This window comes from Enhydra lutris, unplaced genomic scaffold, assembly GCF_002288905.1.
Source record: "Enhydra lutris kenyoni isolate GAN:26980312 unplaced genomic scaffold, ASM228890v2 scaffoldscaffold37, whole genome shotgun sequence".
NCBI lineage: Eukaryota > Metazoa > Chordata > Mammalia > Carnivora > Mustelidae > Enhydra > Enhydra lutris.
Genome location: NW_019154121.1, coordinates 6,453,178 through 6,471,248, shown reverse-complemented (window position 1 = coordinate 6,471,248; position 18,071 = coordinate 6,453,178). Strand labels below are relative to the sequence as shown.

The 18,071-nt window shown below is 38.9% G+C and overlaps 1 protein-coding gene across 4 annotated transcripts in view; it reads right to left on the bottom strand.

Annotated features, from left to right (window-relative positions):
• Window positions 1-18,071, bottom strand: part of LOC111154519 (sestrin 3) — a 66,314-nt gene that overhangs the window by 9,393 nt on the left and 38,850 nt on the right. For all 4 annotated transcript variants that reach the window (XM_022514172.1, XM_022514171.1, XM_022514174.1 and 1 more), the window contains exons 2-6: window positions 13,037-13,102; window positions 10,168-10,365; window positions 8,532-8,714; window positions 4,225-4,461; window positions 3,366-3,540 (exon numbers count right to left, since the gene is read on the bottom strand). In XM_022514172.1, coding sequence (XP_022369880.1) covers window positions 3,366-3,540; window positions 4,225-4,461; window positions 8,532-8,714; window positions 10,168-10,365; window positions 13,037-13,102 — 859 coding nt within the window. The remainder of the gene's footprint in view (window positions 1-3,365; window positions 3,541-4,224; window positions 4,462-8,531; window positions 8,715-10,167; window positions 10,366-13,036; window positions 13,103-18,071) is intronic.

The following is an 18,071-nucleotide window of genomic DNA, read 5'->3' as shown; positions in this document are numbered from 1 at the left end:
AGAGATCACAAGCAGGCAGAGAGGCAGGCAGAGAGAGAAGGGGAAGCAGGCTCCCTGCTGAGCAGAGAGCCCGATGCGGGGCTAGACCTGAGCCGAAGGCAGAGGCTTAACCCACTGAGCCACCCAGGCGCCCCTCCAGTTTAATTCTAACTAAACAAATATTTCCAAGTCTGGACTCAAAGGAAACAGCATTTTGCATATTGGCTCAATTCTGCTGTCCCAAACATAATATAGAAAACGCTCTATTATAGTAATGGAACAGCCTTCTAACTTGAAAAACAAAAAAAGAGTAAGAGCTGGTTAACTCTTACCAAGCTATGGAATACTACCTCTGTAGAACATTTTAAACATTTATTTTCTTCCAAAGGCTTGAACAGCTATTCTTAGAATCTCCACATGGAATCTGGAATGCTTTATCACACGGGTCAAACCAAGAAATTCATTATAGAAAAAAATACATTTCTATTTCCATTTTAAAACATGGTAAGGTTATAAAAAGGACTCATGTATCTACTCCACAGAGTCATTTTTCTGTTACCTTTGTGTGACCAGCAAATGTAGTACTGGGAATGCTGAAGGGTAAACAATGAAATGACTTATTTCCTTGTCCGATTTACAAATGATACATCCTCTTCTGTCAAAACTAGAACATAATTTTTGGCGAGAACCTAAGACTTGCTAGTCAAAATTCACTACTGAACGAAACAGGAGTCCCTGCTCAAGGATCCAGGAAGGTAGAGGTGGGGGCCCAAAATATATTTTCAAGGGGCGCCTGGGTAGCTCAGTCAGTTAAGTGTCCAACTCTTGATCTCAGCTCGGGGCTTCATCTTGGGGTCATGAGTTCAAGCCCCACGTTGGGCTCCATGCTGGGTGTGGAGTCTACTCAATAAGAAAAAACAAAACAAAACAAAACAAAACAAAAGACGCTCTCAGAAGAGCTTTAATTAAAGAAACAAAATCTATTTTTAAAATAATTTTTTAATTTTTTAATAAACATAAATATCTTACTAGCCCCAGGGGTACAGGTCTGTGAATTGCCAGGTTTACACACTTCACAGCACTCACCATAGCAGGAAACAAAATCTATTTTCAACATTAAAAAACGACTAAGGGAAATAAAACATTTATATCCCTCAAGCTCTAGTGATGTTCGAGAAGCTCTTAAAAATTAATGTCTAAAAGCAAATAGAGGGGTGCCTGGGTGGCTCAGTGGGTTAAAAGCAAATAGAGATTACTAGCCTTAATAAAAATCTTTACATTTTATAATCTTGGTTTCTCTTGAAGGTTCACCCTAGGCTTATGATTTTCTTCTGTCCCATGTGTTCTCTCTGGATGGTTTTTATAAACAACTATCCTGGTTTTAATGCCCGATCATATGCTGATAATTTCCAAAATTTTGTCTTGAGTTTAAAAGCCTGTCCTGACCTTCAGACCATCTTCCAGGCCCTCATTACTGCGGGTGGTTTGTAGACTGGCAGCCTGGCCACCACGTGGAGGAATGAGAGACATGTGTCCTCTCAGGTCCTAGACCAGACTGAATCAGAATCCACTTTTCGGTGAGATTTCCAGGTGACTCAATGCAATGGAAGGTTAAGAAGCAGTGTACTAGACATCTCTAGACTTCAGGTTTTACGGGCCTGTTAGCTCAAAATGTCCAAAATACGACAGGCTGCATGCTTCTTAAGGCTAGAAAGGTTATCATGATAAAGCCTCTGTTTACCTAACTGGCCTATGTGATGACATTACCTGCTTCATGATTTATGCCCACTCGCTCCTGTGACTGGCATCCTGTTTCCTTAGCAGGGGGCCTTGGCTCCATCGATTATTTACCACCAACGCCAGCCGCTGCCTGACTCCCTTGCATTCGAGTCCCTAAGACTGGAGGAAGTCTTCCTCGAGGATCCCTTTTATGCACACTCATTCCCCAATGAGGCTGGATTCAGGGTCCTCTTCTAGGTTCATATACTGCTCACACCCTGCTATGGATTGAAATTGTTTCTCTCCCACCAGCAAGGAGAGCACCCAGAAGACAGGAATCGTCTCTTATTTAGCCTGAAAACCTTAGTACCCACTACAGGGCTGAGACCATAAAGAGTACTCAGTAACTGCAGAATGGATATTAAGGCAATAACTAAAACACCAAGTTTCTTTATTTGGGATTTCCTGCTGCTTAGAAGCTCTAAGAAACTTGAACTTAATATAGTCAATGTGGTGGATAAAATCTTTCATAAAAAAGACCACAGGGGAGATGATAAAAAGGGTTTTTGTTCTTTCTGGCGAAACTTCTGAGAACTACTGGTCAATGCTATGTTTAACATTAACAAACAAGTTATGGCCCAATCAGTTACCCTTGGAATTTATGAGACTGATTGGCCTTAAGACTAAACATTTCTTAAACCAATGGCACTCTATTTTTAAAATGTTATGTAAATTGATGACTTTGGAGGGCTTCAGTTTTCTACTGTCAATGCTATTTTTTAAAAGACTTATTTTATTTATTTTAGAGAGAGAAAGAGAGAGAGTAGAGGGAGGGACACAGGGAGATGGAGAGAGAGAATCTCAAGCAGACTCCTCGGGGCTCGATCTCATGGCCCTGAGATCATGACCTGAGCTGAAACCAAGAGTCAGATACTCAACTGACTGAACCACTCAGGTGCCCCAAGGCTATTTTAATAACATTTACTATGTGGTGTTCAATATCTTTTTAGTCATGACTGAAAAACTGTCTAATTCAAAGTCTCTTAGAGTATTGGGGGTAAAAAGTATCTTTTTAAGACTAGAGCAAAGACGTCTAGCTTTTAATACAGAATGAATTCCTTCAAATTCAGTAGAAGAAAATGACCTAAATAATGCATTTTTATAAAATCCCAAAGATGTCTCCAAAGAAATGCAAATGCGAGTACAATGTAATTTTAGAACTAATCTGGAAAAGTAGCAGCGCAAGAACAATCCTCCCACATACTCCCCACACGCAAAAAAGGCAGAGATGCATGTGTTGTTTTTTTTTTAATTTTATCTATTGAAAGAGGATTTCACTTATCACTTAAAAACATCAGAAAAGTAGAACAAATTAGGTATCTCTGTCTAGCTTTATAGGCAACTGCTCTGGCTTCAAATCGCGTTTTATCCAGGATGAGTGTGGACTACAAGGTTGGGAGTCCCTCTCAACTGGACCTGGAGTGTATTCAAAGATGCACCAAAAGAAGGGGTGGGGAACAGCATCAGGGGGGCTGTAGGAGGAGGAAGTAAAAGGGACATGGTAGTAGAGGCACTTTTACAGATCCATATGGAAAACATGGAACGTGGTCTGTCAGGGATGCAACAACTCAAAGGCAGACAGTACAGGGCGGGCTGGGGGAGCTCACCTGAATGTGGAAAGGAGTGAAAAGTGTCTCCAGAGACCACAAAAAGACTTTCCTTCTTCTCCTTCTCAAAACGAGTGGTCATTTCTTCCTGAGATGCCTCTTCATCTTCCCTCTCTTCTCGAAGTCTCTTCATTCTGTCCATCAAGGCCTCTAGCTCACTTAGGGAATCGACAATCTGGAGCCAGGTAAGATAGTGTTGGGTGTTAGTAATACCAAGAATTATTCCGGTAAAGGTCCCTGTCTAGTAAATGCCACCTGACTATGTACAGAGGTGTGGACCCTTAAGTTCCTAAGTGGGTTTTCCATTAACACCAAAGAAAATCAAATGACAGATTCAAACATTTTCCAGAGTATGATGTTTTTGCTGCAGTTATAAATCTAGAAAACTTATAAGTATAGATATATTTAATCTAGAATTTGAGCATTTGGTATATATTAAGTTATAGTTTATTTTTAAAAATAAGGTGGCCTTATGATTTGTCATAATATCTACTTACTTTATTATTTTTTCCAAAGATTTTATTTACTTATTTATTTGAAAAAGAGAGAGAGAGTGCATGAGCAGGGGCAGAGGGAGAAGCAGACTCCCTGCTGAGGAGGGAGCTCAGTCTTACGGCCCCAGGATCACGACCTGAGCCAAAGGCAGATGCCTAACTGACTGAGCCACCCAGGCTATCTATTTGCTTTAAAAGCCTTATCTCTAAGACAATTCAGAACTTCATGTACAAGTTAAGTTTTTACAGTAGTAAAAGTTGTGCAGAAATAGTTCTAGTATACAATGTCCTGTTGAGTCAGACAAACTCTTTCTAGGTATTTTTCAGGCAAAATAGTGAAGAAAAACGAAGTTCAGAACACTAACCCCGAAGTTGTTGCCTGTAAGGGATGCATTCTCTATGTTGTTATCGTTGGCGAGATCACAAACACAGAAATTGTTGACTGATATTAGCCTGAATCCATTGGAGATTTCTGGATCTCTCTCCGGATTGATGCCACTACCAAAAACAAAGCTTGCCAAAGCATGATAATGTGCCAGTAGGACTACAGCGTGTACCAGCTCGGGCAGAGACCAGTTATTTTCTCCAGTTTTGACAAGTTTCTGTAATGAGAAAGTGAATCAAAGTAAGAATGAAAACCACAGAATGCTGCAAAGCAATTTTAGAAAGCATGGAAAATCCACCAAATTTTTAGGTCCATTTATAGCAATCAAACTTAAACTTTTAAAACTCCTTTTTAAAACTTCCTTTTAAAAATGTTTCATGTAATAAAGATATGGCTTTGGTCAAACAACATTATATTCAACCGGCAAAACTAACAATATAATTATGTTGTAGATTATTCTGAATTCCTTATAGGTACCATGGATCTTCTGTTTCCAAAGCACGCTTACATACTGTGTTGTTTCAATAAGATAGTTCAGAGAATCAAAGAACACTGAAGCTAGAAGGGCCTTTAAAGATTATCTAGCAAAGCCATCCACTTTAAGGTTTTTAGGTAAAGACTTGACCTTAAAAATCACATAAAAACAAAACAAAACCCTAATTCATTAAGTCAACTTTTAGGTGCCTTTCCTGATGGAGAAAGAGCTGATGGCAGAGGATAGGAGCAGTAGAATTACTACCTCACCTTTGAATAAGAACTTTAAAAGTTTCAAAGCACTTTTTTGTATGCTATTTCACTTGATCCTCCAACTGAAGGATGGAATCACAAGTGAAGGCATTAAAAACAATGATGTCTCCATCCCCACTTTCTCCAAGAGCCAATCCCATCTGTCAGCACATCAGAGAGTCTTTCCCATGGGTGTCCTCTCTGTCTAGCGTGGTACAAATGTGCATGCATGTTCTGCTGCTCCCTACATTTCTACACTTTAAATTCTGCTCACTTCACAGCCAAGCCCCCATCAGAAACCTCTTTGGCTTTACTCTCCATTAACTGCCCTCCCCTCCAACACACAGGAAATTTAATATATTACCAAAAGCTCAATTAAAGGAAAAGGAAAAATTAATCAGATTCTACCACCCTAAGGTAACTTTCCCATATTTTATTTTTATAAGCATAATTATATAATCAGAGTAACACTCCTAATTTTCTCTGCTTTGCAAACCTGACATTTTGACATGTTCTTTTCTCATAAGGCTACAATGTCTTAGACTGAGCATGGCCTTTATACTGCATAGAAATGGATATAGAGAGCTATTTCTCCATTTTTTTACTGTTAGATATTCAAATTGCTTCTAAGTTTTTTTCTGTTTATTTGCTATTATAAATAGCACCTTCATTCCTTGCTATATCTATGCTATAAATAGCATCTTTAATTCCTAATGGGATTTTGAGGGCAATCATATTTTAAGGACTTTTCATAATACTGCCAAAGAGCCTTTTCCAAAAAACAGGTAGAATTTACAATGCCTTTGTCAGTCTTTCGAAGAGTACGAAACCTGAAAGGATAGATAGCCAGCACTCATCACCTCGAATTTCTCATCTCACATTCATTTCTGTTTCTTTAATTCATTATAATTTGTTCTCTTTTTTAAGCAGCCTCCTAAAAACAACTTTTGCGAAGGTCAGGTATGACTCCCAATAGCCAAATCTAAGTATTTCTTTTTTAGTAGTTATCCTATTGGGTCTCTGTAGGATTTATGCTTTCCTTACTTCCTCCTTTCTTGAAATTAATCTCCCTTGACTTCAGCAGTTCCACTAAATTTTTTTTGCACCCTCTCTCCCCTGAGATGCACGTTTCCCTGTCTTCCTCTCAGCCCACTTTTTCTGCTTGTCTCCAAATGTTGGCTGGCTCTATTCGACCCCAGATGGATCATTCATTCCTTCAACTTGACCTTTGCCTACTGCCAATAGCTATCTGATCCGGTTTCTAATCTATCCTTTATCTTGAGTTACAGACCTATATTTCCTTCAGTAACTGGACATCACTATCCAGAGTTAACAATATTCTGCTTTCAGCCCAGAGTGTACTGTCCTGCTCATGCCTTCTCCCAGTCAGGAAGGCAGAAACCTTACTTACTCTCCTGTCCTTCCCCTCTCCTCCATATTCACATTCTGCTAGTTACCACGTCCTGTCTCTTTCCATTTAGAATGCTTACATACAGTCTGATCTCTCCTTTGGCTTTAAAAAAAAAAAAATCATCTCTCACGTGGACTACTGCAATTGCTTTATGATTGACTCCCGTTTCTAGACCGTACCATTTGTGATTTACCTCCTGCATCACCACACACGTTCATATTACAACTCCGCTCAAAAACCTCTGATGACTCCTAATTCTTCATCATACTCATCTCCGAAATCTTTTGACCACATATACTACTACTTTCTTTTTTTAAGATTTTATTTTATTTGAGAGAGAGAGAGAGAGAGAGGGAGAGGGCACGAGCAGGGGGAGGGGCAGAGGGAGAGGGAGAGAGAGAATCCCAAGCAGATTCTGTGTTGAGTGTGGAGCTCTACATGGGGCTCGATCCCAGGACCCTGAGGTCATGACCTGAGACAAAATCGAGAGTTGGACACTTAACTGACTGAGCCACCCACTGCCCCTTGATCAGGTATACTTCTGACAGTAACAGTTGGGGACTCCAACCTCTGATAGTATGTACGTTTATTTATAAATAAACACTTAAAAAATACAACATATTATATAGATGAGTCATACACATGTACTGTAATACTAATATTGTAAAATAAACAGAGAAATTTATTAAGGTAAGAATACACGTGGGTGTACACACACAAATAATTTTCCAACATTTTGAAGGATTGCCTTCTGCGTCCCCTGAAGTAAGGTAATATAACTCTGAAGAACATAGGTTTCTGAGGATAAAACATAAATGCTTTAATACAGTACTCATTGTGTCATAAGGACATGCTCCCCATTCTTCCCATCTCCTACCCCCACACCTCACATAACCTTCCCTACTGTCAGTAACCTGAAGCCGTTAGTTACTTTTCCAACATACAATGTTTCAGAAGTCCCCCCCACCCACCCCCCCCACCCGCCTCTCCTTGAAAATTCCCACTTACTCTTCAAGACCTATCTCAAATGTTACCTCTTTCATGCAACTTCCTGATCCCATTCTTTCTGTTCATACCTTCATATACCACTGTGCTGTGTTTATTGTCATTATCTCTCCCTCTTTCTTCCCCTAGATTCCAAGCATGCTGAAGGGCAGGGTCTACCTTTTTGGACCCACCAAAGTACATGGCACAAAGTAATGAACATAGGACATAAAAATAAGGATCAATTCTTCTATCTAAGTAACATCTTATCAAGTCAGAACATAAAGCTGAGGGAAATGTTATGTTTCATATATTCCCATACAGGTAACTCAATTTCTAAGAGTAGAGAGACTGACAAAAGCTCAGTTTGGTTTAACTGGGCAAATAACTAACAAAAATGTAGTCTAACCGAGAGGATCAACAAAACCGAAGACGTATCTACTCATTAGAAGCAGAGAATTTTAATACCTATGTACTGAATAGTGACCCAGTGCCAAGCACCGTGCCAAGGCCTCACCCTGTGTGCCTTTGATGGAAGCCCCTTTCCATCTGCAAGTATTCTAGTCAATTGCAACTCTGTTTCTCATCTAAGCTCTAGCTTCTAAAGGCATTGAAGTGTTCACACCAGTTGGCACATCGCTTTTTATTTGCAAAACTGTAATTTGCAGATCTTAAAATTATGAAATGTTAGAACTAGAAAAGAGCCTGGAACTCATTTAATCTAGGTCCTTCATGTTATAAAGGGGGGAGCTACTGAGGTCCACAGAAGTTAATTTACTCAAGGTCACGGGTGTGAGAACCCAGGGAGTCCACTGTGCAGTTTATTTTGTCTACCTCCTGCTTGAAAACAGAAATCAACTTTTCTCATGGCCACTCACTAAGGCACCTGGGTAGCTCATTATTGATTACCTTAAGAGGAATATCCATTGGTACTTAAATTTAACCCACAGACTTTCTACATTTATCTTTTCTATATACTGAGAGCCTATGTTGTAAGTTTCTAATATGCAAGTATTTTAAAATTAAGTCTTAACCAAAAAAAAAAAAAAAAAAAAAAAAAAAGGAAAGGAAAAAGGAAAAAAAAAGGAAAAGAAATAAAAGAAAAATGAACTCTCAGCCAGAATCATAAGCAAATCTCTTTTTCATTTCCAAATAGCACTCAGTACCTGAATATGCTCTTTTGTGATCAGCCAGGGTCTGTGTGCGAGCAGCTTGTTAATTTCATTAAGATTTTTCAGTCTTTGCGGCACATATTCCAAACCATTCAACCACTCAGCAATACCTCCTGTCTTTAAAAATTCATCCACGTGCATGTTTATTAGGTAGGAACACTGATGTCTAGCTGCAGCCTAAAACACAAGAAGACTCTGTTGATATAGCAATCGTGGTACATGTCGCATTCTACTGTTCTAAACCAATAATAATAATGATAATTGATTTGGAGTTTAATAATTTTAATAACCAATAATTCTTTTCTTATAGATTCCTCCTCCTCCTCCAACTTCTATCACAATACACCATAGATTCTTGAACCAGTACACGTAGTCGATATTTGTACAAGCGAATAACTGTCCCATGTAGGCAATTACCTCCTCAGCCAGAGGTGGGTGTGGATTATCCTCAAATGCACTTCCTGGTTATATCAAGAACATACACGTCCATTTCATGATGGTAAATGACATAAACTACGTTCTATTTAAAACTCAATAAAATCTCACTAACTTGTATTCTACCCATTCAGAACACAGCTAATTTGGGTGCTCCTCTTACCCCCTTTAAGATAACTGCGATTTCAGTCTTATCTGGGCACTTCACCCACTGAGATAAGACAAGTTCGCTGACACCTTCCTGCCCGTGCAGTCAAACCAGTCTTGACACTGGGAGTTTGGGAAATCCTTGCAATGCAGACTTTCCACTGCTCCTTTCCCTAGGCCTGCTTCTCAGGAAAACAGTATCGTTTCTTCATTCTATTTTCCATATCTTGCTTATCTCTTAGTTTATGATCATTCTAAGGCTGCCTGGGAACTTGCTGTGGTCAAATCTGTAAGCTGGAATTACAGTCTCAGTCGTGTTCGTCTTGTTTAAAACTTTGATGAGAGCATAAACAAGATAATCAAATCAAAGTTGGGAAAAATGAACCTGCTGACTGCCAGCTACCTCTGCCAGCCAGCTGTTCTCCTAAACCACCCCAACACAGGGCACTGGGACCAGGTCCTCTGTCTTTTTCTCCAGGAATAGTCCACCTGTGACACTGTTCCTTTCTACCTTTCTCATCTCGATTTATAATTCTCTCCCCACCCTGACTAAAACATTAACTAGTTCACTAGTTTGTACCAAGTACTATATTTAGTGGGGTTATGACTCATTTAAGAATTTTTCCTCCATTGGTGCTAATGGATACTCTCCTCTCCTCTGGCCAAATCAGTAACATTCTTCAAGTAGAAAATGACTAAATCAGATGTCACAACCAACCTGTTTTATATTAATAATAAAAAACAAGGCATCAAGAGCCAAAACATGACCTGTGGGATCTTAGGGATAGTCCCTTGGACCCTACTAGCGTCATCAACCGTAGGTGAATAAACTGAAAATTCAAGGAGAAACTGAACCTTTAAGGCATGTAAAACATTCCAAATGCATCCCAGACACGTGGTATCCTAAAGACCACAGGCTTCTTCAAGTCTTATTTCTAGAAAAGGGTACTGAGCTCTACACACACAAACACACACACACTAGGAGCGGGGAGAAGGGACGAGCAAGGGCGATGTGGCGGGAGCACAGGCAGCCGGGAAGCGGGCGCACCATTATCGCGATGTAGTGCCTGTGTGGTAGAGGAAGGGGGCCATCCATGCGCAGCATATAGAACTGGCTCCGCAGGAAAGACTCCAGGTACTGAGTGTGCAAACTCATGACCTGCGTGATGTTGTCCAGGCGGCCAGAAGTAGAGTACTCTTCCACAAGAAAGTTCGTACGCTCATCCACTGTGTTCGCTTGGACAACCTGGTGATGGAGAAGCACACAATGAGTACTGAGAAGCAATGGATCTTTTGTTTACACACATGATGCCACTCTGGAAGCAAGCGAATGTTCTCTGGGTAGGAACAGACCCTGAAATTACGCAGTTGCTCATACCAGCGACGGAAATTAAAAAAAAAAAAAGGAATGAAAAAAGCACCGCTCGTTTTTGGCTCTGGGACCGCAATTTATTAAACAACAAATGTCAAATCATCAAACACACAGCTCTGAACTTGGAGAAAAGCAGCTTCCATCTGCTCTGCCAGCCGCGGAAGGCACAATTTCCAGGGCCCACTTGCCTGGCCGTTATCACGCCAACTGGTGGAGCGGGAAGCGGTGGTATTCGATTCCCACAGTTACAATTTTATCCCAACGGCCTACGAAGATATTTAATCACATTGTCTTAAGACAAGAGTTTCAGTCTGATCTTGTGCTTGTTTTTGTTCAACATAAAATAAAAAGCTTTCTGAAATCTTTTTAGGGACAAAGGAAAACATGATAATTTGTAGGAAAGTGTTAATTGAAAAATTAATAAGGACACTAGAATACTGTGATTCCTATTTTCAGCCTATTGTATTAATTGTTAAAAACAAGGTTGGTTATTAAAATGGACATCCTCTATCCCAGGGACTCAAAAGAGCTTTCTCAAAAATAGATTATTATATGTAGCTTTATACACAGTGACAGCTTGGGCATCACACCAAGAATTGAGTCTGAAGGTGTTAAGAGCTTATTAGCACCTTGTAGAAGGACCCGGCTCTGTGGGAATTAATGGACATGAGATGAATATTTCTAGGACTGGTTCATTATTTATTGATATTTTAGAATTAGAATTCTAGACTTAAGAATACATTTCTTATTTCAGATTCAAAATTAAATTCGAGCTCATGCACTTAGTTAACCGCAGAGCCTGGTCTAGAATCCAGATTTTCTAAAGTCCAGACTACTGGTCTTCCCAGAGATCCATACTGTTATTAGAAACTCTGTTTACTCTTTAAGGCTGGCTTCACAGTCTCTTCTGAAAAATAAGTACAAATTATACAAAGGCACTATTGACTGAGGAAGACGTAATCCCAAAGGAAATAGAACGTTTGGAAAGTGTGAACTGTGAGGAAATGTTAATTACAATGGTGTAAAAAAGCAATTTCAGTTCAGCTAGTTATAAAGCCAAGTACACTTTCATTTGCTCATTTTCCCCCATTTTGTCAACTATAGGGACCAAGTGATGTTAAAAACAATAAGCTCCGGATTAACCACATGTAATTAAACAGAATATTTGTTAATTTTGTTTTGTCTTCTCCAGCAGAGTTTCTTTTGTTTAAGCAATGCCAAAGGCGTAAACAAATGCAAGAGGTCCTGAGAACAGCGGTGGCTTCTGCAAACCACCTTACCTTCAATATATAGCGTGAAAAAGACTGTTTCAGGAAGTCTTTATGTAAATGAGGTAATCACTCCACCAAGATCCCTATGCTGTAGGAGAAAACGGGCACAAACACAGTCCTTTCTGTAATGACTGGTCCCATCTAGATCAGCTAGAGATGGAGTTCCCAATGTTAACTTGTTAACATGTTTCCCATGTTAACATGACTGTTAACATTCCTTTAACCTTTCCATTCAGATGGTAAGGTCGCTCAAAAAGCAAAATGAAGATGTAGGACTACTGACTCTGACAAGGACCTGGCATGTATTTTTCGAATTTTATTCATCCCTTCTTTTAAGACAATGCCTGGCACATAACAGGTGCTCTGTGTATCTTTGTTGACTGCTTTCAGAACGATATAGGAATAATGCTGGTGCTTTAAGATAAATGTCTTTGCAGTAGTGAATCAGGATATACAATCGTATTCAATAAGGCAATAACTCCTCCAGCAGAGAAAAACTCCCCAGTTTAGTGGTTCTTAAAGTTTTCTTAGCTCAAGTATCTATCTGAGAGGCATCTAGGAATCTAGGATGTCGGGCACTTTGCTGGGATCTTTCATAAGGATGTATACCCACAAAAAGGCATAAATCTTCTCTTGATTGTCATTTTACGACCTCTCCTTCTTGAAATTACCATCTTGCTTCCCGCCCCCCCAACTAAAGGTACATACTGTACAGACTGAATTGACATTCTCTCCAAGACACTTCTTAGAACCAAAATAAACAAAAGAGTAACGACTAATGATGTAATGTCATTACATTACATACAATGTAACGACTAATGTCGTTAAATTAGTAATGACTAATGTCATTAAATTAGTAACGACTAATGATATTCTGCTTAATAGGTTTAGTTGGGAAACTCATTTTTTCAACTCAAAATATATTTTGAAACCTTTGGGTTAATGTTAAACTTTATTTAAAAGAAACTTTATTACTGTTAGTAGCTTTGTTCAGAAAAGTTATATTTGAAATCAAATATGGTAAAATTCACTTTTTTCTAACCTTGCAGAACTCTAACTCTAAACCAACTCTAAAATAAGATGGCAGATTACTAAACACATAAACTTTTAAGTGAAGTTCAAAAGAAAGTATCTCTGTGGTTCTCTGAAATAGAAATAAGGAACAAAAAGCAAAACACAGGTTTACTCCCCTATTAAAAATGGAGATATTCTTTGATACAATCCAGTTATTTTTTCATATCACACTTAATGTATTTTAAGACAGATAAACTTACTTCCTTCTCTGGAATAAAGGCACTTGGTCCTCTTGTCAAGGGCTGAGATACTCTGATTCTTTTATCCTGTTTTCAAAAGAAAAGTTTTATGTGTTAATGATGACATTCTAATTAAAGTTAAATTGGTGTAAATAAATTGCTGAGGTACTGAATAAATAGAACATGAAATCAAAATAAGGGACAAGTCTCAGATCACAGAAAATCCACAGGGCTAATGTGTGAATAAGATAATGGGGCAAGTTCCTCAAAAAGTTAAAAACTGAACTTATGATCCAGCAAACACACGATTAGCTATTTACCCAAAGAACACAAGAACACTAATGCAAAAGGATACATGCTTCCCTATGTTTATAGCAGCATTATTTACAACAGCCAACATACGGAAGCCACCCAAGTGTCCATTGATTCATAAGTGGATAAAGAGGGTATAGTTTATATATATACAACAGGATATTATTCCACCACAAAAAGAATGAAATCTTGCCATTTGCAATAACATGGATGGAGTCAGAGAGTATAATGCTGAGCTAAATAAGTCACTCAGAGGAAGACAAACACCGTATGATTTCACTCATATGTGAAACTTAAGAAACAAAACAAACATGCAAAGGGAAAAAAATGAGAGATAGAGAGATGAATCAAGAACTAGACTCTCAACTGTAGGGAGCAAACTGATGGGTCACCAGGGGGAGGCAGGTGGGGGGATGGGTGAGATAGGGGATGGGGATGAAGGAGAGCACTTGTGATGAGCACCAGCTGATGGACAGAGTTGGTGAATCACTATATTGTACACCTGAAATTAAACACTGTATATTAGCTAACTGGAATGAAAATAAAAACGAGAAAAAAAAAAGGATAGTGGGACAAGTGCCTACCTTAGTCCAAAATTTCATTTTCCTCAGTCATCTTCTACAGCCCCAGAGATTTTTAGCCCATAGTTGGCGTGACTGAAACTGTTGATCTCCATAATAAAATCATATCTAACAGTATACTACTGCACTGTTAGACCTCAATCTGGAAACTCCTAGGTTGAAATCAGAGGATTCCATGCAATTCCCCAAAGTAATGACCTGACCTGTGGGGTTCTTTTTCCACAATAAAATAGGAATAGACATATCTAATATAAAGTTTTGAAGCTTTAAGTAAGAAAAATGTAAAACTTGGAGAAGTAGAGGTTAACTTAAGGTAAGAAATGGAGAACTTAGCAATCCATATTGGCCCACTTGCTATTCTATTGAGGACTAACGGGAGATTGTCAGTGGCATTCTAAGTTTTGATTTATTTGAAGTTTTTATTTTTTTTGTTAATTTTTTTTAATTAAAAAATATTTTGGTAACCTCATTTAAGTGTGATATCTATAAAGCTGCAAACATTCCAATTAGGTAATAACTTCCTTCTCTGCAGGCATGTTGGAAAGCTGGAATAGTCAGAGAGAGGCTCTCAGGGCTCTAAAGTCCTTCTTAGCCAGAAGGAGAGAGAGAGGAGACATGGCTACTTAATTTTCTATACTGTAAGTAATATTCTGAAGTTCTAAAAAAGAAGCCCTCTAAAACTGTAACATAAAAACATGGACTATGGTTACACCATACACAAAAATTGGCTCAAAATGGATTAAAGACTTGGATGTAAGACCAAAAACCATATAACTCCTAAAAGAAAACATTGGCGGTAAGCTCCTTGACATTGCTCTCAGCGGTATTTTTTTTGGATCCGACTCCAAAGGCAAAGGCAACAAAAGCAAAAATAAACAGGTGGGACTACATCAGACTAAAAAGCTTCTGCACAGCGAAGGAAACCATCAACAAAATAATAAGGCAACTTACTGAATGGGAGAAGATATTTGTAAATCATGTACCTGATAAAAGGTTAATAATCAAAATACATAACAGACTCATATAATTCAAAAGCAAAAGCAAAAGTTCAATTTAAAAAATGGGCAGAGGACCGGAATAGACATTTTTCCAGAGAAGACATTCAGATGACCAGTGGATACATGACGAGATGCTCAACCTCACTCATCATCAGGGAAATGCAAATCAAAACAACAACGAGGTATCACCTCACACCTGTCAGAATGGCTAAACTCAAAAATGCGAGAAACAACAAGTGTTGATGATGATGTGGAGAAAAAGGAACTCCAGTGCCCTGCTAGAGGTAATACAAACTGGGGCAGCCACTGTGGAAGACAGGATGGAGGGTCCTCAAAAAATTAAAAACAGAACTACCCTATGATCCAACCATTCTACTTCTGGGTACTTATATGAAGAAAATGAAAACACTAATTAGAAAAAAATATATACACCTCTGTGTTTATTGCAGCATTATTTACAATAATCAAGGTATGGAAATAACCTATTCATGAATGGATGAATGGATAAAGAAGATGTGGTATACTGTACATATACAATGGATTACTCCTCAGCCATAAAAGACAAAGAAATCCTTCCATTTGCGACAACACAGACAGACCTTGAGGGTATTAGTCTAAGTGACGTAAGTTAGAGAAAGATAAATATGGAGTGATTTCACTTACATATGGAATCCAAATGATGAAACAAATGAACACACAAAACCAAACCAAACCTCCAGATAGGGAAAATAGGTTTGTGGTTGCCAGAGGGGGAAGGGTGGAGAGGTGGGCAGACTGGTGAAGGGGGTAAAGAGGTACTAACTTCCAGTTATAAAATCAGCAAGTCACAGGGATGTGATATACAGCGTGGTGACTACAGTCAATAATATTGCATAGCAAATCTGAAAGTTACTAAGAAGGTAAATCTTAAAGGTTCTCATCACAAGACCAAAAAATTGTGTCACTGTGTGGGGTGACAGATGGTAACTCGGCTTAAGGGGGTGATCATTTTGGAGTGTATACAAATGTCGAATCATTATGTGGTACACCTGAAACTAGTATAATGTATGCCAATTAAACTTCAATAAAAACAAAATAGGGACTCAGCCATGGTTTGCAAAGATTATAAAGACTGTGTGGGAAACTGAAGAACATGAGAACAGAGTCTCCTGGAAAAGAGTGCATTAAGCTTCAGGTGCCACCAAGCCTTCCTCAGGCAACTTCCACACCGAGGAAGTGACTGTAAATGGTTCCTTATCCAATGTTGGCAATATCTATTTCATGTGACCTTGTCTCTTATCCAGAGCAGATCAGACAAATCAGCATAGAAAGAGATCTGCCGCCTATGGGTGCTTTGATGTAGAAGTTCTGCCCAAACACAACTGAGGGCAATTTGTTGGACGGGTTAAGATTCTAGAGTTACTGGAGGTATATGCAAGTAATAGACCCTGACAACAAGAAGAGCAACAACATAGCACTCAGAAACAGAGGCAGAGAACACAATAAAGATGCATTAACACGCGTCTGCTGCTAAGGGGAAAAGCACTAGCGTTTCTATAGGGTCACCAGCGAAGTCAAGTCTAATCATGGGCTCTCCTGTGTCTTTTCCTCCCTTCCATCCTCTCCTCTTTCTCTCTCCATAAGGTAACTGGAGTCTTTTTTGTTCCTTAAAATCAAAGAGCCTACCAAACACAAAATAGTTATTCTAATCCATTGCTTTTATTTTTTAAAGATTTTTATTTATTTATTTGACAGAGACACAGCCAGAGAGGGAACACAAGCTGGGAGAGTAGGAGAGGGAAAAGCAGGCTTCCCGCTGAGCAGGGAGCCTCATGTGGGGCTTTTAGTTCCCAGGACCCTGGGATCATAACCTGAGCCAAAGGCAGACGCTTAATGACTGAGCCACCCAGGCAACCCCCAACTCCTTACTTCAATGAACAGCAGTTACAAAACCAACAGACGAAAGGAGACAGCCAGGCGTTCAGTGATTTTTTTTGAGAATCTGATCAGGTACTGTGACAGACTCAGAGGATAGAGAGCAAGCGAAAGAGGGAGGGTCCCTGCCCTCATGAGCATGGCACACAACTTCCATCAATTTTCAGAATTCTATCAGAATAAATATATTGAGTAATGATAACCTAAACCGGCTCAGGTTTCAGAAAGGACCAGGCATTTAGGTTGTATTTATAAAGTGATGACAAATATATCTTAACCTACTGGTCAAAAATACTAGAAGACTCCATGTAAAAAGGAGTGATTTAGAAATTCTAATATCGGCATTTCCTGTCTACATCAACCCAAATCTAGTTTTACCCAGAAAAATAATTTAAAAGAAAATAACAGATTTCTTCCCTCTGTTAGCTGCCGTGAGTTATAGGAAACAACATTTCAAATACTCTCTCTGTAATACAGCCTAATGCAGTCCTATGTGAAAAGCAATTTCCTTGATGACGAATCATTTCAAATGAATAGAGCAGTTAAGAGAAACTGATTGTGAGGACCTACCACAGGTTTGAGGAGAAAAAATGCCAATGGGAAGGTAAGTGGGGGTTTTTGTTTATATTTATAAAAAATACATAAAATTCAGAGAAAAGACAGGGAGAGAAAAACCAAAAGCGTATGAAGGGACTTCGGGAGACAAAGAATGATTTATTACTAATATGATTTGTTTGTAAAAATCAGCTTTGAGACATTTATCAACTGAATTTACTCCTACATGCTTGAAATTGTTATTCTGCCTACCATAATATTTTCTGGAACAGAAGATGTTTAAATCTGAAATAAGTCTTCATAACAAATGGAAGTGCCCACTGCTGCACTTCAAAGAACATAACATCTCTTCGTTTGACCAACTGATAAGAAGCAACAGAGACTCAATTTCATTTGTGTCAACATTCGTTTGCTCATTTAGTCAGCAAACATTGAGAATCTACAACGTGCCAGACACAAATAAGGATTAACCTGACAGAAATGCCTACAGCCAACCACGCGGCATATGACAGAGCCCAGAGCAGATGCATACCCACGGTGATGAAGGAAGAGATCATTTTAACAATTACCACTTGCTCAGTCATCACCCTTTGGTTGAACATTGAAGTTTTGTCCAGTTTTCACTATTATGAATAACGCTATGATGACGATCTTTGCATAAAGAGATTTGAGGGCAGACTGTGGTATTCAGGATAG